Raw genomic sequence first — 27,205 nt, 5'->3', positions numbered from 1 at the left:
TTGCTCACTTTAAGCGCCGTACTTTTAGGAAATCAGCACTGAGATGCCATACAGGGAGTGCAGAATTATTAGGCAAATGAGTATTTTGTCCACATCATCCTCTTCATGCATGTTGTCTTACTCCAAGCTGTATAGGCTCGAAAGCCTACTACCAATTAAGCATATTAGGTGATGTGCATCTCTGTAATGAGAAGGGGTGTGGTCTAATGACATCAACACCCTATATCAGGTGTGCATAATTATTAGGCAACGTCCTTTCCTTTGGCAAAATGGGTCAAAAGAAGGACTTGACAGGCTCAGAAAAGTCAAAAATAGTGAGATATCTTGCAGAGGGATGCAGCAGTCTCAAAATTGCAAAGCTTCTGAAGCGTGATCATCGAACAATCAAGCGTTTCATTCAAAATAGTCAACAGGGTCGCAAGAAGTGTGTGGAAAAACCAAGGCGCAAAATAACTGCCCATGAACTGAGAAAAGCCAAGCGTGCAGCTGCCAAGATGCCACTTGCCACCAGTTTGGCCATATTTCAGAGCTGCAACATCACTGGAGTGCCCAAAAGCACAAGGTGTGCAATACTCAGAGACATGGCCAAGGTAAGAAAGGCTGAAAGACGACCACCACTGAACAAGACACACAAGCTGAAACGTCAAGACTGGGCCAAGAAATATCTCAAGACTGGTTTTTCTAAGGTTTTATGGACTGATGAAATGAGAGTGAGTCTTGATGGGCCAGATGGATGGGCCCGTGGCTGGATTGGTAAAGGGCAGAGAGCTCCAGTCCGACTCAGACGCCAGCAAGGTGGAGGTGGAGTACTGGTTTGGGCTGGTATCATCAAAGATGAGCTTGTGGGGCCTTTTCGGGTTGAGGATGGAGTCAAGCTCAACTCCCAGTCCTACTGCCAGTTTCTGGAAGACACCTTCTTCAAGCAGTGGTACAGGAAGAAGTCTGCATCCTTCAAGAAAAACATGATTTTCATGCAGGACAATGCTCCATCACACGCGTCCAAGTACTCCACAGCGTGGCTGGCAAGAAAGGGTATAAAAGAAGAAAAACTAATGACATGGCCTCCTTGTTCACCTGATCTGAACCCCATTGAGAACCTGTGGTCCATCATCAAATGTGAGATTTACAAGGAGGGAAAACAGTACACCTCTCTGAACAGTGTCTGGGAGGCTGTGGTTGCTGCTGCACGCAATGTTGATGGTGAACAGATCAAAACACTGACAGAATCCATGGATGGCAGGCTTTTGAGTGTCCTTGCAAAGAAAGGTGGCTATATTGGTCGCTGATTTGTTTTTGTTTTGTTTTTGAATGTCAGAAATGTATATTTGTGAATGTGGAGATGTTATATTGGTTTCACTGGTAAAAATAAATAATTGAAATGGGTATATATTTGTTTTTTGTTAAGTTGCCTAATAATTATGCACAGTAATAGTCACCTGCACACACAGATACCCCCCTAAAATAGCTAAAACTAAAAACTACTTCCAAAAACATTCAGCTTTGATATTAATGAGTTTTTTGGGTTCATTGAGAACATGGTTGTTGTTCAATAATAAAATTATTCCTCAAAAATACAACTTGCCTAATAATTCTGCACTCCCTGTAAAAGCAAGGAAGCATAGTTTCTTACAACAAATTGATGTGCCTTCTATATTGGACAGAATTTTTTGTTATTATCAAGGTAAAGCTTTTGCATTGTTGCAGTATGGGTGGACAAAATGTTCAGAGAGAAAAAGGAAGACTTCAGGGGTATTCCTATAACTACAGACGGAATCTGTATTTGCCTCTGGACCATTTAGTAAGGAACATTCAGTATGAAATGTCCTTGGTTCTGTACATCCTGAGAGTCAAGCAAATGGAGTAAGCATTACATACAATGGCACTTCTAAATAATATTAGTATTTTGAAAATAAAACAGAAAATTATTAATGAAGAACAAACCATGACCGGAGACAGTTGGTGTTGATGCATGTCCTGGTCTGCCTCCAACTTAAAACTTTCAAGACTTAAAGGATCTGCTGTTAATATGCTGCTGCCAGATAGCTGTACTGCTCACAATACATCTTTCTACAAACAATTACAGCTGTCTGAGGAGTAGAGATGAACTCAATGTACACATTAATTGATTTGACTGGAAGTAAGATCAAGCAGGCAAATAAACTGAACTCATTTAAAGTCTAGACCACATAATTTTCTAAATCGTACTTGTTTCACAAATATCAAATAAATGCAATAATATATTACTGGTGCGTCTGCTGGAGGAGAAAAAAAGACTTTTGGCAGTTCATCAGCAACAGAAAAATAGGGAGTGTTGATTATCCTAGTCTCTTTAGCATTGGTTCCTGTTTTCCCAGCCTGCTGCTGACATTATTACAGATGGAATGACCTTGGCATGGAAATGCATTTACTCATATGTGCTCTTCTTGCAGTGAAATGCTAGAGGTGGTTGAGATGTACAGCAGAGTAGGTAAAATGGCCATAAAATTCTATTACCAAATCAAACCGCACTCTTAAGGAAATGTTTCTTGTCTGGGCATTCCTCCAAAACAATACCTTCAAAGTGCTTGAACACGATAAATTGAGGCAAAGCGCTGCAATGAATTTTCCCTTTGTTGACCTTTAAGAGAATTCAGAGAGCTGGTTCCTGCTTTCTCACAGGCAGGAGAATGTTCAGATGAAAATCCACATAGTATTCTGTTTTAAGGAGGTCAAGGTTTACTCACAAACTCATTTGCTAATTCTATAAGAGGGAGAAAAGAAAGTTACAGGCAGATACTCCATCACCTTCATCTGTACTATTTCACTTCTCTGTTGTCAAGGTCAGGGTGGTTTTCTCCCCCCCCCCTTTAGGTAGTTTTACTGAGTCCACAACCTCTTATTCACATGTTTTCCATTCAGACAACTCTTTATATTCACCCTGGGTGCTGCCAAGCACAACTTAATATTAAGCTTTGTGATGGCACACAGGGACAATGGTTTGAAATGCTTCAATCTCTTTAAAACAAATCATTAAATTCACAGGGGTATTAACTTTGCTCCGCTCGTTCTTCCATTTTGACAGATGCCGCTGGTCCCCTGACTGTTAGTAAGGCAGGTTCCAGATGGGAACAAAGACTAGAACTCCAGCAGACAGACACCAGATTCAATATCAGCATATTCATTCGGCTTTGCCTAAGACTGTGTCAGAATATGCACCTATGCCAGGTACATGGAAACTTAGCATAAGCAATAAAGAAAAGGATAATCGTGTAACCAGCACTCACAGTTAAGATAGTGACTTCCTTAGAGGAACTGTTGTGTGCTGTACCTTGTGTCATGTTTGTAATATAAGGAAAATAAACAGTTATTTTTGGTGCATTTGACTTTAACTTTGCCTGTAACTTTGCCAGAAAACTGGTGACATACCAGGAAGATAGACCACCCAGTAAATAAATAGACTCTCTCTGAAACCACAACTGGGTTTAAACACTTAAAGAACTTGTTACGGTTGTGCAACCCAGGAACTCATATTCCCTAATGATATCATCAGCTATCCTACTTTCTGAGTACCGATATCAAGGTTCTTACTGGAATGGTGTCCACTATGGCTGTGTAATTAAGTGCAGTCAGTTTGTGCACTGGGCTGTGATACACCATATGGACAAAAGTAGTGGGTCACCTACAGTTTACACCTACAGGAGCTGCTTGATCATTCCATGAACCATCACGGTGCACAGTTTTTGTGCTGATGTTAATGCCAGAGGAGGCTTGGAATTCTGCAGTTAGTGAGTCAGCAGAGCCTCACTGACTTTTACACACTACGTGCCTCAGCACTCGGCTATCCTGCTCTGTGCAGTAAGTCTGTGCAGTGTGCCTTTCTGTGTGGCTGAGTTACTGCGGTTGCTGAACGATTCCACTTAGTAATAATACACCTTACAGCCGATGGTGAAAGAAATATTATCAGTCACATCAATCATTCAATCACATCACTTGTTGCAACATTGGCATCCTGTTACTGTAACACATTCAAATTCAGTGAAAGAATGGCCCATTCTCCCACAAATGTTTTCAAAGGATTGCATGAAAGGGTGCTTAATTTTGTGCACCTGTGGCAACAGGACTGAAAAAAGAAACACCTGAATTTCAAGTTTAATACTTTTGTTGATTTATTGTGTTTAGTGAGCAGCTCGCAATCTTTATGTTGTTGGATAAATTTATTTGTTTCCATTTTGGCTTTATTTTTCTTCCCAGTGCAACAGGGAGTTGCACAGGTAAGCTTATTTAATAAGCTTCAGAGATGCTTGTTGACCCTTGTGAGAATGGCAGTATGAGCCCAATGCGACATCACAACTGTTGGTGTGTGCACTACACTTTGGTTGTGCATCTCTAGATTTTTGTAATTTTTATTATCATGCCATTGAAGCATCCCTACAAGAGGTCAGAGTTTATCAAATGGCAAAGCGGAAGATACTGCAATAATTTGAAAAGATGAGACTTTCTAGAGGGAACTAGAACTCGTTTGGCTCTCGGTGAAGGCAGTCGCACTTTTCTCCTCTCCTCCTTCCCCTTATCTTCAATGCTTAGCCTCTTGTGTCCTTGTCTTGTCTCGTGTGTATTACTTTCCCTGGAACACTCTCTCACAGTCTGTTCTCTAAAACCTAAAAGAGAATTATGGATTTGATCAACTGGTCTCTGAATGCTATTGACACCCTTTTCTCAACGAGAAGTCTGGGCTCGGGAGAGCCCGAGTGCCCTGGAGGGACTTTCCCTGCCGGATACACGATGGACGGGTGGCAGAAATGGAGGATCGTGTGCCTGGCGGGACTGTCGATCGAGGACGCTGAAGATATCTATCTATTTGGAACCATGATACCAGGGTTCTTGCTGATCGGAGCTGGCTTGGCCCTGGCATATCGGAGAATTAAGAAAGCGGAACTGGCTGTTCAAAACCCCCCCAAGGCTGCCCGCTGGGATTGAAACGATGGGACGAGGTGCAACTTCTCAGAATGGGCTCACTGAAGACCTTGGAGACGCTTACAGCTGCCGTGAATACTCAGAATAAGACCTCTGAGCGTATATTGGGTTACATCAAGGAAAAGGCCGCTCAGAATAACATCTCTGAACGAAAGTTGGATTACATCGTGGAATAACTCACTGCAGTCGTGAGTTCTCAGAATCAGCTCTCTGAGCACAAGAATGACAAGACCACGGAGCGCAAGTTTGATAACATCATGGAGAAGATCGCGGTTCTCCAACGGGAGATTGAGAGACCAGTGTCGGAGTGTTAAAGAGCAGCTTTGAAATTCTCATGACTGTTCTTCCCACTCTATGCAAGGCCACCTGGGTTGGCTGGTAGACTGTTTACTTAGCCTGATAGGGCAGAGGACACTGTCTCAGCTGAACTATGGACACGCACACACATACATTTACACTGATAAGCACTCGCACATCCCCCTTCCGCTTCCAATGCCTTCGATGCTTGTTGCCTCCTGGGAACACGAGGCGGGTCTGGCCTGCGCTAGATAGTTGGCGCAGTGGCAGGATGGCTGCTGTGTTGCCTGGGATTACTCCTTATCCCCTAATGTTGTGCTGTGGACATTTATGTGCTTTCTGTGCAGAGGAGTTTTTTTGTTTCCTGTTCTCATGCTGTCCTCCTATAGCCCAGCATGAGTAGAGGTCTCTTTTTTTCCTCTTGTACTTTCCCATTGTAGTGTACATTTCAGTGTTTTTTCTGTAATGCAACCGCTCTCTGACTTGTATCCCCATGTGATGTCTGTGTTGTGTGTGTGTATGGTCGAGGGGCGGGTTCATTCCACTGCAGGGCAACCTGCCACTGCATGTGGCGAATAAAATTTGAACTTGAACTTTAATAACTTTGTAAAGGTACCCCTGTACCAGTGCTGATGCAGGGGAATGGCAACACCCATTGTTCAGGCAAAGAGATCTGCAAGTCTTCAGTGCAGAATGGGCAATGCTGAATGGGTACGGGGCTGTGGGGACCTTACAAATAGCACAGGAAACAACCATAAACTCGGCTCAAAAGAGGTCATCATAGCCACTTGAGTTTAGAAGTCATCAGTTTTGAATTTGGGGCATTTTCCTCGCCCATTAGATTACGAAATGCAAAGAAAAACATTTTGTATTGTATTAAAAATTAAATCAGTGATGGATTACCTAATTTGAATATTTTTTACTGAGGTAGGCTCATAGAAGCTAGAGCAGTCACTGTCTGGTGGCAAATGAAAATTCCACACTTGCTTTGGTTTTCACTTTCAGAAGCTACCTCCAGTCTTTTAAGTATGTTTTACACTAACCAGCAGCTGCTGAAAGGTTCATATTTACAAAAATAAGAATCTCACACAATGTTCAGCCATTACTGCAATCCTCTTTGTAACACTCAGACACACAGCTAACCACTTAAAACGTACCTTAACGGCCACCAGCATCTTGTCCTTAGTGGGACTGAGGTTGTAACATTCTGCCAAGAAGACTTTACCGAAGGCTCCCTCGCCCAGCTCTCTTTTCAGGATGATGTCTCTCCGCTTTATATGCTGGACAACTAAAACCAAAGAAGAAGAAATGATGACAGATTTTAAAAAAACAATAACTTTTTTGAGAATTTCAGTTAGACTTTCAGACATTTTTATGTGTTTAATCGCACAGAAAACGTGTTACATTGGCAGTGAAATGCTTTTATCAAATCAAAATGTTACCAATAACTAAACTAAAAAGGAAGGAAGTTGTAAGGCAGAGAAGGGGAGACAGAACATAAACAGTATTACTGCACTGGAAGCTGGACATGCAGCTATATTGCAGTATTTTAAATTCCAGACAAGTTGGCAAGATTTCTACAGAAATATTCGTGCTGACCCACAGGGTGGTGTTTACAAAAACTGGCACCAGACATCTTAAAACCAGTGTTTTCTGTAATGGTGAAAGCATTAAAAAATATACTGAATATTTCAATATTTTTCTCCAAGTGTGATCCACCTCCAACAAGATGTATGATAGTGTCAAACTGCAAGGAAAAATGTTTTATCTAACTTTGGAGCTACTCAAAGAACACTTGGAGCATTACAGTTCAAGTGGTTTTAAATCTTAGAAGTGCAAATAAACTGCCAGGTGACACTGGACCTGCTGAGCTATAAATCTCTTATCTGGATTCCTCGGTTTTACTGTCGCCACTGAAACGCCACAGGAGGACATTTTCTAATGAGAACAGAATTGTAAAATTTTACTCTTTGAGGAACATAAAACAACTGGCTGAGCAGAGCGGGAGAAAGCAACGTCTTTGTCTTTTTCTGTTACCTGTAATAACTTACTTTAGAGGGATATCTTTAGAGTTACGAGGTAGTAAAGTCGGTATATTTTTCTGTTGAGCGTGTGACCTTAGATCATTTTCACCCCTTTTTGCAATTGCTTGCAATATTTGTGAACCTAGAATGGAGGCTTATTCTTCTATTGATTGGCCTGGTGGAAAACGGGTGGATCTTGACTTTTGTCCGCAAAATAACAGGCTGAATAACTCAAAAGGAGATACAGGAAAAGGTAGAAATAGCACGACAGAAAGCTCTGTATGAAAGAGCTGGTGAGGCGTAGGAGTTGCTGGCTTCTGATAGACCTACTCGATGTGCCTCAGTACAAATACTGATCACACAGTTTCACAACAGATTTAAATATATATATATATATATATATATATATATATATATATATATATATATATATATATATATATATATATATATATATATTAGGGGTGCAACGATACTCGTATCGATGTTGAACCGTTCGATACAGTGCTTTCGGTTCGGTACGCATATGTATCGAAAAATACAAAATTTGTAATTTATTTTATCAACTTTCCTTCTGACAATGCTGTCTGTGTTGAGCGCTCAGTGAATCTGCGTTCGACTACTCCGCCTAGGCTGCACTGTCAAGCGCAGATCCGCTGAGCGTTCAACACAGACAGCATTGCCAGAAGGAAGAGCGCAGGGCAAGCTAGCAAGACAGAAGTTAAGCTCTCCTTGCAACATGGCAAATTGAACCTCATTCAGGGGCCCGTTCTTCGTACGTCGCTTACTACATCCAAGATCAAATGACACATCCAAGACCAAATCATCGCGCTAACCGTGAGCTCGCTAATCCGGTTCTCCGAACACACCTGCTTTTGACGATTAGTATAGCTGGATGAAGTAATGTGAGATCACTGGGTGTCGTAAAAGGGGCTACGCATCGATAGTAGAAACATTGATCGGCAACCCTCTGATTGGTCGGCGAAAATGTCGAAGGAGCGCGCTCGGTATTTTTCGGCAGCAGAGCAAGAACTCTTGAGTGAGGGATTTCAGGAGTTTCAGAGTTTAATTAAAACGCAAGGGAACACTGCAAAGGCTGCAAAAGCAAGGAGAGAGGGCTGGCAGAAAGTTTCTGACAAATTAAACTCGTAAGTAATTTAATAATATTAATGGAGTGGATGATATATCGCTTTTCAAGGCACCCAAAGCGCATGACAATGCCACTATTCATTCACTCTCACATTCACACACTGGTGGAGGCAGCTACAGGTGTAGCCACAGCTGCCCTGGGGCAGACTGACAGAAGCCAGGCTGTCATATCGCGCCATCGGCCCCTCTGGCCAACACCAGTAGGCGGTAGGGTAGATTTATCATATCACACTATATTATCCAATATTATATTACATTATATTATATTATGTTATATTATATCCCCTTTCACATTAGAGCCACAACAGGACCCACTAGAACATGGGAACAAGTAAAAGTGAAATATAAGAATATTCTACAGAATGGTAATATTTATCACTTATATTGCTTTTAGTCTCTTGCAAAGAAACCCTGAAATATTCTGTTTATTTGTTCATAACAGCAACCAAGAAAAGGGCAGAGCAAAAAAAGACAGGTGGTGGTCCTGCACAGCAAAAACAGTACCACAGATGAATGCGCAAAAAAAAAATTAGAGGTGAACACCAAAATCAGATAACAACTAACAACGTGCAAATGGTGTTTTCCAGGAATTACTATACAAGATTTAAAATACTAATCAAATACCACTACCAATACTAATTGTTATGTACTAATCTTTATGTACAAATGAATGCTTGTTTTGAGTGGAATGTTGCACTACATGTTTGCTCTGTAGACAATGAATGAATGGTTACCATAAGGCTTGTGTTTTATCTTTTACCTTCTGTAACAGAGTCTGTATATTTGCAGGTATTAACGGTCCTTGGACAGTCATGTTCCGGTATGTGCAATAATAATAGACCATGATGCTTGTGGGACTGACGCAGTATTCTCAAAGTACATTTTCAGCCTTCCTATTTATTCTTGTTAGATAAATCACAGAGTCTAATATGTCCTCAGTGGACAAGTAGACTTCCTGGAATTGAATCCACCCTCCATCTGTGTTCTTCGTTTGAATCGCACTTGATGGTTATACGGGGGAAAGTATGTCTCTGAGGACTCAATTGCACAAGGTTATATGTAAAGAAACACTTATGTCTGCAGATAGAGAATAAGCTATTGCATCTGTTCTCCTAAGACTGCTGGATCTCTTTCTCTAAATGAAGAGGTTAATTAAGTCTACAATTTCCAGAGCTCTGCCTCTTGTAGTTACTGTCCGTGGGCTGGTAAACTCAAAAACTTGTGACTTTGATGATGATACCACGAGAAATCACCACTGGTGATGTGAGGTGGTTACTGAGTTGAGGCGATTTGAGGCAGCTACCAATGGGAGTTAAGAATACTACAAACTGACATTGGTTGGGAAAATATCCAAGAGCGTCCACTATTAAATTCAAGTAAATTTTGCTTATAGTGCCAGTTGACAATAATAGTCAATGTGAGGAACGTTATACTGTAAGGTAAAGGTAAAGTGAAAATCTCACTGATCCAACAATCAACAGCAAGGACCGACTGAGATAGAGGCGGAGTAGCTAGGGGCACACAGCCTCTTCCTGAAAGTCAACAAGACTGGAGAAATGGTCATTGACTTTAGGAAGGCCATCTGACCATAGGGGAGGAGGCTGTGGAGAGGGTCAGCTCCATCAAGTTCCTTGGTGGTGATGACCTGACTTGATCCACCAACACCATGGCCATCACGATGAAGGCAGAGTTCCAGCTCCGCCCCCTACAGAGGCACTGGCACGTCATTCTAATCTTCTCAGCCCTCAACACCTTATACAAGGCCACCAATGAAAGCATTCTTACCTACTGCATCCCAGTCTGATTCACGCTCTTGTGGGAGTTGCAAGAACAGTATGAAAGATTATTGGAGCCACCGTCACCTCCCTGCTAGAGACCTTCAACCAGTACCCTTACAAGTGTTCGGCAGCATTTTACCTCATGCTCCGTGGAAAAGAATCCTTAACAGTTCTGGCCCTCACCCATCAGCTCTGTGTCTAAAAAATTAACTGTAACATTCTATAAAATAAACTAACATAGCTGGAAAAACAAGACCAAACTTAAACATCTAAACTGCACTGTCATATTCATATGTTGCAAAAAAAGGTGTAATGTTTGCAGGTAAGTCTTCCATACAAGCTATAGCCAAATGCTGGAGCTTGCTATCAACCAAAACTTCTTGCAGCCATTTGCAAACCAGTCAGGGAAGATACAGTTTCTCCTTGAGATTGGTGGTTTCCAGATGGTCTCTACCCCTGTATGTCTTGGACCTTACCAGAACATTGTGAGGGTTTTAAGCTTACATCAACAGTTTTTTTTGTTTGTTTTTAAGACAAAGGCTACGTCCACACATACAGGGATATTTTTGAAAACGCAGCTTTTTCTATGCGTTTGGGCCTTTCATCCACACATAAACAGCATTTTGGGTCACTGAAAAAAGATTTTGAAAAAATTCTGCCAGGGTGAAGATTTTCGAAAACTATTTGTGCTTTTAGGTGTGAACGAGGAAAATAGAGATTGAGTGACGCAACGTCAAAGGTGTGCGCCGTTTTTGACGTCATGCTGTGTGCCACGTTAGTGTTTTTTCTACAACGGTGGATTTCGACAAAATACTGTTGCTGTTAATCTTACTATCTGCAGTTTTTACATGCTGACATATGCACACGCAGTTACTGTGCCTCCATTTAGAAAGACAGAGGCGTCAGAGTGAACTTCGGACGTGGCTACATTCCACACAATCATTCTCACAACCCAAATCCCTATGTTGGTTTTGAATAACATTTGAAATGATGAAGGCACTTGAAAAAGGCACTTGAAAAGTAATACAAACTTTTCAGAAGTACTTAAGGTTTTGTGAGGGCACAAAACCCTGTTTAGCGTTTCCCTCCCAGGCTTCTAGACTTCTGATTTGCCAACATTTCTACACGGTTAGGATTTGGCATGTTCTTGACAGTGTTTGACTTTGCTTTTTAATGTGTGGACAGGATGTTTTTTTTAAAAACAAAAAATCTCAGTTTTCACAAATACCCATGTAAGTGTGGAGGTAGCGAAAATAGGTTACCACCAAAACTCTTCCAAGCATTGTTCTTCCTGACTTTAAACTCTAAAAGGTCAGTTCAATTTGCATACTCTACATTCAAGGATCCCAATTATGTAGCTTAATTTACTACTTATGAAAGAAAGTTAATAGGAAGCAGTGGCTAAAGGTAGTTCTCACAGCATAGGGCTATTATATTTCTAGAACATACAAGAGTACTTACCTCTGCAGGACCACAAAGCTAACATTGCATAGTTAGATTTATACCAAGTTATTACAGCTTGAATGTTCATTTTCTTCCCATGTTCAAACAAATTTCAAATAAAAAGAGAGCCTTATCACAATGTGGCTTTGCCCAAAAGGAGTTCACCAGATGCTTCACCAGTTCTCTCAAATATTTCCTCATTCAAAGACACAGATTACTAGCTTAGTCTGACCGTTCCTCTGGGTTTCTTTTTTCTCCATAACCATCTGGCCGTGAACATCTTGTGTAGGTGATTCATAAAAAAAGTCACCTGTTCCTCTGGTGTTTCCATCAGTTGGTATCATAACTACTATTTTTGAAATCGCTGTTAAATAAGAAAAAATGTCCCAGTTTTAAAGTAGATCAGAACAGAAGTGTGTGCAGAAACTGGCAGCCAGTTTGCAGGGTGAGAGCCCCACTAGGGACACCAACACATCACTGCTGTCACTGCCTCACCCTGTAAAAGGCTGCTTTCCAAGAGTGGAGAAAAACATCCTGAAGTCGATACACATACATTTTAATTCAAAATGTATTTTGACGGGATTTGATAGGCCAAATGTCTCTGACACTTCACCATCTGATAAAGGTCTGAAGGGTTTCTCGACTCACCCCACATGTATTTCATACTGATTGATATCTCCCTTTCTCACTTCCGCTTTTATTAAAGGAGTTATATATGGCATTCAGGTGCACAAGCATGTCAGACTAAAACAAGGAGAAAAAAAAAATCAGAGCCAGAGAGGTCTTAGACCCTTTTAGCAGTTCATTGGGGCCATATTAGAAAAGCCAGACCAATGGAAAGGTAGGAAAAGGTAGATTATATTTTTGGCTTCAGACATGCACTTGTGTAAATATCATAAATATCACAGAAACTTTAAGCATTATAAAAACTGCTTGTCTTATACCTAATATTCATTTTTCTTTTACTTGCACTTTTCCGTCACACAGGATCATTCGAGGATCAGTGTTGGCTTTACTACCAGATGCCTGTCACATCGCTGCCATCATCCAGTTATTGAAGCTTATTCTCTTGTTGCACCCGTCATTAAGCTTCTTTGGATGAGGTAGTTGGTGAAATGCCATAAATGTAAAAATTTGAAGGTTGTCATCAATCAGCAGGTGTAGGCTTAGAAAGTTTTTTAACCACATAATACCAGACTAAAATAGTCTCCCTCGTCTTCCTTTTTAAAGCAGCTAAAGCACACTGAAGACTGTGTTAGATTGTTACTGTATCTTTTTATTTATTTTATCACTTGCTGTGATGTGAGATGATTAAATAATATCTCACATGTGTAAACTGGAAACATTTTCATATTATTTTATCGGTTTTATCACCTTAATATCTATATCTGTCATTATGCAAATTAACTAAACCAGAGCTCATTAATTGTCAAACTAACAACTGTTTTACCTAGTCATGCATCTAAAGCTGCTCAAAATAATTGGGTTGTTATATTTTGCTAGAATGAACTGAAAATGTGCCACAATGTATCAATAAAAAACAAATAAAGAAACACAAAGAAACCGTCTGGTCGCGACCAGAGCGCATTAACGGGCAGAAAGTAGAATGTTACTCTCAATGTTGTTGGTGCATTTCAGGAGGATGCTGCTAATAAAGTTACACAATTACACAGTGAATGTAATTCTGTAACATTTACACAATTAAAAGTTGTGTAAACTTTTAATTTTGTAAATATTTATTATTACATTTAAAAAATACCACAGTTTTTGTCTTGGTCGTATCATTTTATTTTGTTGTATTTATCTGCGACACCTTAAAGGCCGGTCCATGAAAATATTGTCTGACATTAAACTGGTCCGTGGCACAAAAAAGGTTGGGGACCGTTGCTTTAGGGGTTTCCATAGTGAGTCATCTGCCTCTATCTCACCATACCAAATAATGATATGTAATTGATGGAGGCCGCTTTCAATATAATTGTTATTGTTTTGTGTTTAACTTAACTTTAAAATAATAACTTTTCACTTTAGATTTGTACACACACTGAACTGTGATAACTGACTGTGTACAAAACTGCACAAATTAATAAAGTAAATACTACAACACCTCATTTGTATAGTTGTCCCTGCTTCCTTATTTTCTGGGTGTGAATATTTCATCTGGTTTGTTTTGCTCAGCCGCTAAATAGCTACCAGCCACCTCATTCCTCTCCACTGATGGGAATGAAGGTGCCATTATGGAGTGCACCTATTGATAGTGGCGAGGACAAGTTACTTTAACCTTCAGTTTCCTCTGCAGGCGGACTCGGGCTGCATCCTGCAGCCTATTTACCCAGAGTGGCACGCTGAAAAGCCCTGAGATTAAATCTCCATCCTGCAGCTCAGCATCATTCATTTGTCCTGGCTCACCTGAGGCCTCAGCGCCAGCAAACATTCTCCCTGGAGGCCGAGAGGCAATGCAGCGCTGAGATTTACTCAGCTAGTCAGGTCAGGCTGCTGGAGGAGCACAGATGTTTGGAGGGCTTTGTTCTGTACCCACATGTGTGTCTGTGTGCATGCATGCATTTCACCACAGCTACCTGCCAACTTTCTCCAGTGTCAGTATGTGCGTGTGTGTTTGTCTCCAACTGCCAACATTGTGCACTGATGTGGCTGTTTATGCCTCACAGGAGACTGAGTATTTCTTTGTATCTCACTAGCGTCCCTGAGTGTGCGGTGGGTTGATCAGTGTGCATCTACTGGACATTGACAATCTATCCTCTGCAGAGTGACTGCTTCTAATATTGAGAAGTGGTGGCCTAATTAAAAATGCTGAGAACGTCCACACAAATTCTCATTTCGGGCATCAGCTTCACATTCATTTATTTTGTCTATAAAGCTACTTTTAAGGAGATTTTGCCACTCATAAAAACTTTTTCTTATAGAAAACTAAATGGGAACTATAATAGGGTTCAACCACTATTAATTTAAATTTAAATTCAAATGTATAAAAAGCAAATGTTTTACGATATTCTGATAAGTACTGCAGTCCAAATCATTAGCATAAAAAACAAATATTATCACAAACACACTCACTTGGAAAAAAAATCCCCCTCTGTTCATTTACTGCCCTCCTAGATTTTATCACAATATAAATGTAGAGATCATACTGGTGGTGGTCAGAGGGCCCGGTGGCGCCAGTGTCCGGCAGCCTCGCCTCTGTCAGTGCGCCCCAGGGTGGCTGTGGCTACAATGTAGCTTGCCATCACCAGTGTGTGAATGTGTGTGTGAATGGGTGGATGACTGGATATGTAAAGCGCTTTGGGGTCCTTAGGGACTAGTAAAGCGCTATATAAATACAGGCCATTTACCATTTACCATTTCACTGAGACCACTGTAATTTACCTGTAGTTCAGTCTGCCTACAAAAAGTGCACCGCAGGATGTGAACAGTCAGAAGAGAGGCACTCATCCAGCAGCTAATAGCATACAAAAAGCTCACGCCATTAAATTCACTGCAACATAGGGGCTGTGTCTGCTGGCATCGTTGGGCAACAGTGACATGAACACCCGCATTTACTGTTGACTCTCTGTGGGTATCTACTCCTAACCTGCTGTGGCTGGCTTACTGCCGGCCTATGTGTTTGCTGCTGCTACCGCTGCTGCCTGGCATTAGTGAAAACTCTGGCTTATGTGAAATAACACCTACACATGACAAAAATAAAGAATGCATCACCCATAACATCATCCTGATGACACCAGCTTTGTTCAGAAATGATTAGAAGCAAGCACGTGGAATAAGCTGGCATTTTTTTCTTTTAAAGGTTATTTTATCATTCTTATTTTCACAGTAGCAAGGTTTTACTGGGGCACCTTTTCATTTCATTAGACATTTTTTCACATGCCCTCTTTCAAAAATGTGTTTATGTTTCATAATGGTATTTTTCCAGTGTCACTTTTATTTCTCAATGACGGTTATGAAAGAGCATAATAAAGCAGCCGCCGCCCCCTCACCTTTTCATCCAATAGCATGTCAGCCAAGAGCACACAGGCCCCCTTGAGCAAGGCTTCACTCAAAAATAACAGAAGTAGATGTGCAAAGAATGAAAGACCTCCATACACCTGGCTAATTGCTGTGGAAAGTGGGCAAGAGTGATGGGAATTTTTGGGCTATTTGACAAATACTTTGGATTGAATCATATCAAATACTGGCAAGATCACTGCTAGCCTAGTTTCACTGGAACCTAGGAACTGTTTTTGGTGTGGCAGCAGGTGCTGAGCTTGCTGAAGACAGGCTTTCAATGTGACTGGATGAAAAATCGATAGGGGACTGAGACTGGATCTTGGCATATTAATCAAAATTAGAAGATAGCAAATAAAACGAAACCAACCCCAAAGTGCCAACAACCTGCAATTCCTCATGTGGCCACATGAGGCTGGCTCAAAAACTGAGTGAATCCCCACAGAAATGAAAATGTTTTCTCCATGGCTGATTTCTCCTTGCATAACAACTAATGGAGTGTGAATCTGTTATAACTTAGTCATTCAAATCTTTTTAAGGGCTACAGTTTGCATTACTTGTCGTGAGTGACAGGTGGATGGCAACACAGGTAGCTTTAGCTAATAGTTGATTAAAGTCACTTAGCCGGACCTCTCGACTCCTTGGAGATCGAGCATTTTAATGGCATTAAATGACAAAAAAGATGGCTTGCTGTGTAGTTAAATGCAGTTAGCAAGAGCCTGTCCATGCTCCACCTTTGCTGAATGACACATTTTCTATGTGTGTGTGCCACTGTGTGTATGTGTCTGTGCATATGTGTATATCTATGCTAAATTTAGTGTTTTAAACCTGGCTTTAGTAACCATGCTGTTATTCAATAGCCATCTTTTATGTAATCTTTTCTCATATTGTGCTGTCACTCTTCAAGCTACTGTGGTTGTTTCTGTGCTGTGTGAACCACAGAACCTGCTCACACACTCACAGGCTAAGTGTGATACTGAAGGAGTTGTTGAGTTTTATTAAAAAGCAGGAAAAAGAAACACAGTGAAGCTGGACATTGGTGACAAAGGTCCAGTGTTTTATACAATATGGCCAGAATGAAATAAAAATGAATCCTAATTTAACTCATATATGAAAATACAGTCACAAAAGAAGGAAATGGCTGTTGTTTGCAGGTATCACACAATTAACACAAATTCTTATTTATATACTAATAGATATACTGCATATATTTACATATTTAATATTTAACAGTGGTGCCATACTATAACGCTTATTCTGATTGATTTCCTTTTGACAATAACTTCTCCCTAAGCACAGCCTTATTGTTATTGCTGAATTAAAAGTTACGCTTTAAGCACTTAAGCACTAAGTTCTTAACACTTGCGGCTCATGGGAGTTTCTTTAAAAGTCTTAACTAGTTATAGTTGACATCCTGAAGGAGATGAGGCATGTTACCCACCCTTAGCTGTTAGTCCCCATAGATACAGTATAAATTGTGTTTATATTATAAAAGCAGAAAAGCGCGTTTATGTAACTTTGCTTGGGAAAATTGGTGTTATTTAGATTTGTATTATTCTGTAGCTGAAATGCTGTGGGCTGGGTCCTCTGTGATGGGAATTAATTATTCATTATGGTGCTGACCTGTCAACACTGACAAGAATGTGTTATTTAAATTCAAATGCACAGCTGTATGTTCCTGTGTTAATACAGAAAACAAATCAGTGTTGGTGTACTTTAATACTCTCACACTCCAGTATATGTCCCAAGTTATAATGCTGCGAGCAATTAATTTCAATTTATAATAACAGGAGTAAAAAAAGAACTGGATAAATATTTCTGTATTTTAAGTGTGTTTTAGATTTCTTTCTGGTTTTCTCAATCGAAAACCTTGTGAGATCTTCAGCAAATCTACTTGTAGGTTTTTGTCTTTCAGGAGACAGTTTTCACTCAATTTTATCAGACATGAAGAAGCATCATTTCAGATTTTGTTCAGCAAAGAACCTTCCAGGTTGAAGCTGAAAGGAAATCATCTTGAACTTTTCTTTTGGGACGACGACGACACTTAAATAGGTTGTTTGAATTCACAACTGTCTAGCCCGTGGGTCTGTTCTGTTTCAAACTATAATTCATAGAATTGCAGCCTTGGAACATGATAACTGCCTTTCAATCAATCTGCGCTGCATTTCCATTCATTTGCTTTGCTTTCAAGTTGCCAAATTAGTCACTCCTTGTCCCTGCTGGAAACATTTTGATCTTCAAAAACAGCACCTTGAGCATTACTTTGTCTCTGCTGCACAAATGTAGAGGGGGCAGAGTGAGGGTTTGTCCGAAACCTGCCCAGAAGTACTATCCCTAATAACATGGTTATAATGAAAGGCTATATGCTTCTCCAACATCAAAAGCTATTGTCTAATTTTGGCCAGCGGGATGTGACAAATCTGTAATTAAAATAGCAAGCTCGGTGATAAAACAAAGCCACTTGCTGGGAGACAACGGATCTGGATAGATATAGATCTGTCATTAGGCTAAAGAATTGTCCTTTGCCTTTCCTGCCTTTATCTCCCTAATGCGGCTACATTTCCCCAGGATTGGCCTTTTTCAGTGGAAACCCCCCCTAAAAAAGCTCATCTCAACAAACGTCATCATCAGTCACAGCTCACGCATTTAACACAGCAAAACTAGAGGCCACCAGTTCAACCGAAATATAAACCAACTGCATGATGCTGCAGCGTGTTTCTAAATTGGTGTGAGAATGACAGCTGTGTTTTCCAGCGTGTTTAATTCTACATGTGTACAGGTTGATGGTTCAACTAGAGGGCAACTATAATGTGATGAAGTTAATGTTCATTTTTCAAATTCCCTCCCGCAGCGAGGGACTGATTGCAGCACTGATCTCAGGTGGCACAGCCTAAACAGCCAAGATACGGTGCGCTCTATTTAGTGTGACTGGAACTATTTAACCATTGGTGCCAATATTTATATTCTTTTGGCAGGTTTGACTTGTAGATCAAACACTCATGAATAATACATTTGGTAAGGGCACACTGGAATCATTGGTGTAAGCTTTGCAGCAGGCAGTTTCCCTTCAATGCAGCTGTTTTAACAGGAGCCAGAATGGCACACAGCAGCCAGAACAACAGCTAAATACGGTTCCTCCCCCTCATTGTTATCGCTGGAGCTGATTTCAAAATGCACACAGCATGACAGCAAGGGACGCTATAAATCACCCAGAGGTAGCAGAAGCAGGCTGGGACTGACCAGCACATTAGTGTACTCTTGATGGGCACAGGTAAGGAGAAGTATGGGTGTGTTAAATTTATGTATGTGTTAGGTAGCGTCTCTATTGCTAGACTGAACTATGGATGTATGTGTGTGTATGTGTGAAAGACAGAAAGAGACAGAGAGAGACAGAGACACCCAGGCAGCAAGCTATTCTCCTGGATAAGAAGCTTTCAAGTAAATGAATGAATACATTATGGATTAGTGGCCGAGTACCAGAAAGCAGCTATGCTGTATCTGAGCTGAGTGCAGCTCTTGTGTTGGCAAGTGAAGGTGCAAAACAATAAGTCGGTAGGAGGCCAGGTAGACAATTTGGACCTGGGAGGCCCTTGGGGGCACCTAAGGGACCCTTGACTTGGGATGCTTATCAATCATCAATTATACAGATGAAAGTAGAAAACGAAGGTGACATGCGGCAAATTCCTGGTACATAAAAACCACACTAGGAGTATGCGTACATTCAGATCCATGCATTAATTTTCACTCCCATAGACCTACACACACACTAGCTGCAAATATAGACATGGATACACAGAGACATTTCCCCTCCCTGTGTCCTCAGGGTAAAGAATGCATTCATATTCAGCGAATGATCGGCGGAGGCAGAAACCGTTTGGATCCATTTTGTTTTTGTAGCCGATGGCAGGAAGCAGCGGCCATTATGACCTTGTGATGAATTCAGGGTTCATTTCCTACGGTTTCTTTTTTATTTTTTAACGCATGCACACAGAATTAAATTTAAAAAAAAAGAAAAGAAAAAAGAACAAAGGGAACTGCGCACTGAGAGGAAGAACATTCAGTAAAGACTAAGTCGAAGCTGTCATGGCGCTCATTCATGGTGCGACTTTCAATTCCAGGTGCACGGTGATTGAGAGAAAGTTTCATTTGTGCCCACTGTCATTTATTCATTAGCTCCCGATCAGCTCTCCTGTGCAAGGCGTGAGATGTTATAAATCAGTCACTGGCTAGACATTAACAATTCATGCAATTCATAATACATAAGACCAGTCATTTATTTATCACCTCTAAATGGGATTTCCTTCATTCTCATTGGCTGCAAGTCAGAAGTCAACTTCTGTTAGCCTGTCCAGCAGCCATTTTGAACCAAGTTGTAAATGACGTAAATCTGTGCTGAACGGGACTGTCAGACAGGAAGAGCTCCTGCTTCCTAACTAAATCTGGTTGGTTTGACTTCAAATAAAATGGTATCATTTCAAATAAAAGCAGCAGGCGTTAGGTCGAGGCTCGCTGTTGGCACAGTAGTTTTCTGCTGATTCTCTTGAGCAATCAATGTAATTGTGAGTAATTAGGCCTTAAAGTACTGTTGTCTTTCTCCAACCTGGAACATGACTCCCGAGGGAAAGCATGTGATATTTTTTTTCAGGGTATTGGAACGGCAGTCACTGATATACAGAAGGAGGCTTTTGCTAAACAGGCCCTATATGAAAAGCCGGGCACCATGCCACCTGATGCAAACACCATATGATCACGCCGACTCTCTAGATGAATCTAAATTATACCTTTGCCCCGAGGGCCTCAGCAATTCTCATTGAAAAGATACACAGCTAATTATAATGGAGGTACAACAGCCTCATAGAGCCTCATAAAGATGTGGTGTTTGATATCTGGCTCTCTGACCAGATGCTGCTCTTTTCTTTACACTACATAACATGCTGTGGCACTCTGTCTGCTTCATACGTGCCCTGCAGTTTTAGTTTAATTAGCCAGATCCTAGAAAAACGCTGCAATATAATTTGTAATAATGGTAGCCGGTAGTAATGAGGGATAGCACTATGATAGAGGAATATGCCAAAATGATGTTTCTTACTCAGAGAAGCAAAGAACCTTAACCCACATGTCACCTGTGCCCACAGCATGTGGGTTAAACATTGTCTATTAGAGGTGTGAACACACTGCAAATTTGGACTCACCAGTCAACCTAACATGCATATCTCTGGATTGTGGGAGCAAGCTGAAGTACAAGGAGAAAAGCAACCTACGCACAGGCAGAACATGCAAACTTCACACAGAAAGGCCGCAGGTGGCCCCCAGATTCAAACCAGAACGCGTGAGGTAACAGTTTTTACCTTTGCACTACAGTGCTGCATGGTTGGCCATTTGGAACAACTATAAACATGTGCCGCATGAATCACCATAATGGTGGCCGTGTGGATGCTGTCAGGCCTTGTTTAAGGCCTGTCAGCACTAGTTTAAAAAGAATCTAAAATAAACTGCGAGACTCTAGCTGCGTATGATGCACATGTGAATTAGACCCTCACGTCCCTCTTCGGTTGCCTGGTTTATCTTATCTTCGGTGTGAATGCAATGCAGCTCTGTGAGCTCAGATTTTTATTCTGCTTGTGATGTTATCCAAAAATCCAGCACAGTATCTCTTTTCAATCAAACCTGCTGCTTCTGAATGAAGTGTCAGGTTAGGCTGAACATAAATAAGTATTGTGTCCTAGCCTTTTATGGTAATTAGCCAATGCTACACATAAAAATCTCCTCAGAATGTTATAACCTTGTTCATATCTATTCCTCAATATGACTGCACTCATTCAGACTCCATGTAAAAAGTAGCATTGCTTCGATGCTGATGTTGTGACTTTTACAGAAGATTGAGCAGAAGATTTTTTCAGAGGCGATACTGGCACTTTAAACTGCTGTCAGATACACTGGAAGGACTTACGGGTGGCTGGCTTGTTGCAGTTGTGTCCATGTCTAAAGTACTGAGGGTTCTCCACTACAGGAATACGAGTCATCCCTATGACAACCGCATCAGGACTCGCATCCAGAGTACAGGGGGTAATAATCCCGTGGTTGACATGGTGAAGAGGGCTAGCAGAGTCTTCCTCACCACTGATTACAGCTACTGGTCCTGGGAAGAGACAAAAGAAAAACTTACTTCCAAAACACATTTTTTTTAAACTGTGAATATACTTGGTGAGACACAAATACAATTTCCTAAGGTATTCTATTTAAAAATAAATAAATAAATAACAATAATAATAATAATTCTGGGTGGAGACTGAGTTGCTGCAGTTGTTGTTTCTTAGATATGGTAATGAAGTACACAGTATGCATGTACAGTAAATTATCCTTTACTAGAGTCACAGTTATAAAGTAACATTTTCAAAGTGGGAGGTTTGTTTTTATGTCCAGGCACAGCCAGGGAAAATAAGAGCAGTTGCAGTAAACATGACTTCATATTTTTATTGGCATGTACCCACAATTACCCCAGTGTGGAGCAGCGACATAGATACAAACAAATTAAAGTTGTTTTTTCTAACTAATTCAAAACAAAATAAATGAACAGAAAAAAAATCTATTTATGTTTTGTTATAGAGAAATGGTTTATACCCAGTATATACTCCAAATGACTAACGCTAGATAAGAAGCAATTCTGACATTTAGACAGCTGGAAATGGGTAAAAACTAAATTGTTTGGGGATTTGTTTAAATTTTAGTTAAGGGCTCAAATGAAAAAATCTTCTGTAATGAGAAAAAGAAACCCAGTTTATTTATTCCTCCTTCAAAAATTAGCTTACCTGTTTAACTTACATATAAAACAGGTGCGTTTTGCTGGTGTTTTATTTCCTGAAGCTGCTAGCATATATGTCAAAATCCAGTTTTGGATTTTCAGCTGGTCACTCATATCCATCATTGGAAAACTATCAATTCAACATTAATTGATCAAAATCTGCCCAAAACACACATTTACAGTGTTTTTAAATAGTTGATGTGTAGACTTCACGTTTTCTAACCAGCATTTTATCCTTACATCCAAAGCTCAACAGCAACACTTCCTACACATCTCAGCATCTCACAGCTCTCAGACTAGAACACTGACGGCATTTATCTCTCAACCTGAAAACTTTCTCTCTCAGTGACAGGTAACAGGTTCATTCATGCCTGCAAAGATAACCTACAGATGTCAGATCTTCAGTATTTCACCCCACACATGTCCTCTCTTGCAATATAGTTGGGATTTTTTTTTTTTACTTCCTGGGCCATCTCAGCGATCTTATTTAGATGTGCTCAGAAAACTTTCCACTTCCAGGAGGGGAAAAAAAAGTTTCTATATAGAGTTGAGAGATGAAAAATAAATTGGATGAAAACGTGACCCCTGAAATAGTGTCGTGTAGGTTCTCAGACGACTGAACTTCTTTCTTTCTTGAAGACATTTCACTTCACATCCAGTGACTTATCTAAGTCCAGAACCCTTCAATTCAAGCATTTATGGTGACCCCTGAAAAAGACTGTGTGTAGTCGCAGTCATTTTGTGTTGTGCATTCAAATGTAAAATGAGCCATTTTGACAATAGCACTAAAAAAACGTGTGTCTGAAATGCATAACATAGTACAGAGTGCAGGGTTTTGTTGGTGATTTATGGGCAATCCAAAGACACAAAGGACTTAATATCCAAAAACTAAATATTAGCCTGTTATGGCAGGCCTGGATGGGTTTCAATCACGGCTGAATACCCAAAACTAACATGTTCGAATTTCTTTTTATGGGTTAAAGCAGCGGTCCCGAACCTTTTTTGCACCATGGACCGGTTTATGCCCGACAATATTTTCACGGACCGGCCTTTAAGGTGTTGTGGATAAATACCACAATAAAAACCCAGTACCGGTACCAATAAAAAAAAAAAAAGATTTATTCATAACTCACAGGAAAAGACCCAGGGACACCGAGTTAACGATAAAAAATAACGATAAAGACCATGAAAATCATAATTTTCACACCTGAGTCTCAACTCTCGCGGCCCGGTGCCAAACAACTCATGGACCGGCCCGGGGGTTTGGGACCGCTGGGTTCAAGTGTGAAGCCAAAGACAATCAAAGCCAGCCACCTCTTTAGTTTCCATATTCTTTTAGATTATCAATCTTCTAAGTGATATGAAACACATTGAAAAGACAGCAAACATGAGGTAATGTCCAGCAACATTTTATGTATAATGCATCTCAGTATCACAGAGTCATGTGAACTGTTCTTTTCAGTGGTTTGGGTGCTAGAAAAAAATGGAGTTTTTCCTCCCAAACATCTTCAGTTCAAAATTATTGAGATCTATTATCATATTTAAGAGGACAACAATTTCTTTTTAGAGTCTGTGATTTGTGGCTAAGCATAACCATTAATTAATGCTATTGAATTAGAGGACATTGTATGAAACTATTATATTTGCTAGTAAACAAAAGGTTTGGCAGTAACATATTCGCAACATTTCAAATTTGTGAATATTTCCCTGTGGATGCAGTTATGTTTCCTTTAAAATTTAATTGCAGTTTAGTTGAATGTGAAAGAAAGTTGAAGAAAAGTCAAAGCCGTGGAACATGATGCACAACATATCCCTCACTGACTTCTGTCATACTGACCGTGTGAAGATTTTTGATAAATGGAGACAGAAAATGCATAAAAAAGAAAGAAAGAAATGACTATCAACACAGGTAGTGCCCGACTACCGACGCCGTCTGAATTTAGAATTTATGTTGTCATACAACACACTCCTGTCAATACCAAGCATAATTCCCTTTCTTTAATCAAAATTCATAGAAAGACTCTGACATGATTTACTGTAAGCCAATGTGATGTAGTTTGCTGTTCGATCACTGCTATGCCGAAAGCAATGCGGAGCTCTGACAACTGCAATCTTCAGTGGGGAATGAGGAAAGGAGGAGGGAGGGAATGAAGGGAGCGAAGGAAACAGTGAGTGGAAATAAAGTCAACAGCAGCTGATTCAGAGAAGCAGTGACAGTGAATCTGTTTACACTCCATGTTGAGTCTTTTGCTCACCTTGACAACACTGTAAATAGTAATCAAGACCCAGGCATATCAAATTATAGACCCTGAGTGGAAGGAAGATGGGGTTGAGGTGGCATATGATGAAGTGACACATGCGAGCAACAATTTATTCACAACATTTATTCTCATTGCAGAGATTTCATACCTGAGTGCCTGCTTTATTACAGAGATGTGCACAGCAGAGCACAGGTCTTCGCCAGCAACTACCCACCCAACCACTGGGAACAGGTGGCACACTAAATCTCAGTTGATGCCTCTGACCCTCTGTTACACGGCACAGGCACAAAGATATATGTGCAGTATACCGCTTTAAACATCACTACACTTGAAATAAAATCATTACCTAGAAAATCGTTATGATTCATGTTTAAATCTTTAAAAATGAAAGAAGATGCCTCAAAAGGATCCCTGGATTATGTTCTGCTTTTTAATACAATATGAAATGGAATGAAAACCCATCTGATCAGAGTCTGGTGCCAGATCGATGAGGCCTCGGGGAAAGCCTGGCCTCAGTCCAAACCACAGTGCTTCAAACTACACAGAAACCTCCCCCTTGATTTCTTGCTAGATGAAGGTTTTCTGAGGAGTGAGGGGGAAATTGAACTTCTTGACTTGAGAACACCCTAAAAATTGCATTTATGTTACCTGAGTGATGAAAAGGCCCAACGGCATCCGAGAGGGGTTTTATCATCTGAGACGTTGCCTGTGCACAGAATGGAATTCGGCACTGGACATCTTCCCCTGAAATGTCTATCTGAGAGCAAGGTTCCTCTCTATTAAACCAACTTTGATTTATTCAGGAGAACTGGAAAATGAAATGAGCCAACTTTCAGCTATTTTTTCCATTCTTTTGCATGTCTCATCTTTTTCGCAGTATCTCACTGGCTCTGAAGGTCAGATTTTCAGGCCCTGTTCCTCAAGTTAATGCAATCATTTGTCTGTGTGTATCTCAAGCCTGAAATTAGTCGGATACTTGTATCAATTTAAAGATGTAAAATATAGGTAGATGAGAAAATAAATAACCACTCTGTTTCAGTTAGTGTGGTAATTATGATGCAGCAGTATGAGCTTTTTCTCTCCAGCTGAATGTTACAACTCAATGCCTGTAATTTTTGTGCAGTCATGACCAGAGTAACTAGAGCTTGAAAGATGAGGATCCTGCTTCTCTGGTCCTGTTATGGTTGTTGTGCAGATCATAGACAGTATAAAAGGTGGACATAGCTGGTTTTTGAAATCTTGTTTTTGAAGCCTTTGATGGGATGTGTGGAACTGTAAAACCAATGACTTTACCATGTTTAATCATCCAGTTTGAAACATTGGATATATGGATGGATTCATGTTAGCACAGTACTACATAGCTGTGCGCTGTGTTAATTTCACAGGACAGTATTGTCTTGTATAGAAAATGGGAAATTCTGAACTTATTCAAAATAACGTCTGCATATTCTGTCGTAAATGACATGTTACACTGACACATTGTTGGGGAGGGAGACAGAACAAAAGAGACAGCATGGAAAAGAGCTGGAATTAATATTAACTAATGATTAACTGCAGATTGGCGTATAAACACATTACGAGTACAAAAAAAAGTGAGTGACTTGGGAACAACAGAAAGTCTACGACATTCAGTAACTTCAAGAGAGCTGGGTCCAGAGTAAAACCAGAGTTGAACTATTCTCAACTGACTACAGCGACTACCAGTGAAATCGCACAATAACATAATTACTGACATACAACCAGGTTGTAAATACATTAGGGAATTAACTAACAAACTGGGGCCTGTAATTGTTAAATAACCCAAATACAGTACATGGAAACAGTAGTAACTAGTTGTAAACAAATATGCAAATCTTATCAGGTTGATGTCAGTGTAGAAAAAACACAACAGTTCTGAAGGAAAAACGCAAAAGAATCCAGAAACAGGCAGGGAACACATGCAGTGGATAAACAGATGCTAAGACAAAAGGGAAGGACTGGACAATATATACACAAGGATAATCAGGGAAGTGGAAACAGGCGGGAAACGAGAAATGACTGAACATAATCATGGTAATCATACTGTTATGATTCAGTGTTGTAATTGTTTGATTTATGTGTGACTCCTCCCACCAGAGGTTGGCTGTGTTTTTTTTTTCTTCTTCTCTCTCAGGTGTGGACACCTGGGTGTGTCTTATTGAAGTCCAGTGCCTGCTGAATAGTTGGGTGTTCTGGGATTGGATACTTGGTTGATTACCCGAGTACTTAACCACCAGATGACAACCACCTGGTCCCCTCTCCACCACCCCACAGATAGCCTGTGTTTTCTGATTGTTGTTACTTAGAGTGTTTTTGCCTAAAAACTTAGTTAACTGATTAGCATGTGTGTGTCTGGCACTAGAGCATTGCTGTTGTAAATAGCTGTAAATAGATTTGTAAAGTAGCTAAAGTAGTTTGTTGTACCTCTTTCATTGCGTATTTTTTTTAAACAAATTTCCCACGCGAGGGAATAATAAAGGTTAC

General features: G+C 40.4%; 1 protein-coding gene across 3 annotated transcripts in view; it reads right to left on the bottom strand.

Moving 5' to 3' along the window:
* The window catches only part of ntrk3b (neurotrophic tyrosine kinase, receptor, type 3b), a 225,691-nt gene that overhangs the window by 28,282 nt on the left and 170,204 nt on the right, over positions 1-27,205 (bottom strand). For all 3 annotated transcript variants that reach the window (XM_085243837.1, XM_085243919.1, XM_085244004.1), the window contains 2 exons: positions 21,591-21,779; positions 6,408-6,538 (listed from right to left, as the gene is read on the bottom strand). In XM_085243837.1, the coding sequence (XP_085099963.1) occupies positions 6,408-6,538; positions 21,591-21,779 (320 nt within the window). The remainder of the gene's footprint in view (positions 1-6,407; positions 6,539-21,590; positions 21,780-27,205) is intronic.

The sequence above is a fragment of the Mchenga conophoros genome, linkage group LG1 (assembly GCF_057382185.1).
Source record: "Mchenga conophoros isolate Kocher_MC1m ecotype Shallow Benthic linkage group LG1, M_conophoros_male_GT1.1, whole genome shotgun sequence".
NCBI classification, from domain to species: Eukaryota; Metazoa; Chordata; class Actinopteri; order Cichliformes; family Cichlidae; genus Mchenga; species Mchenga conophoros.
This window is presented reverse-complemented; position numbering and strand designations above follow the sequence as displayed.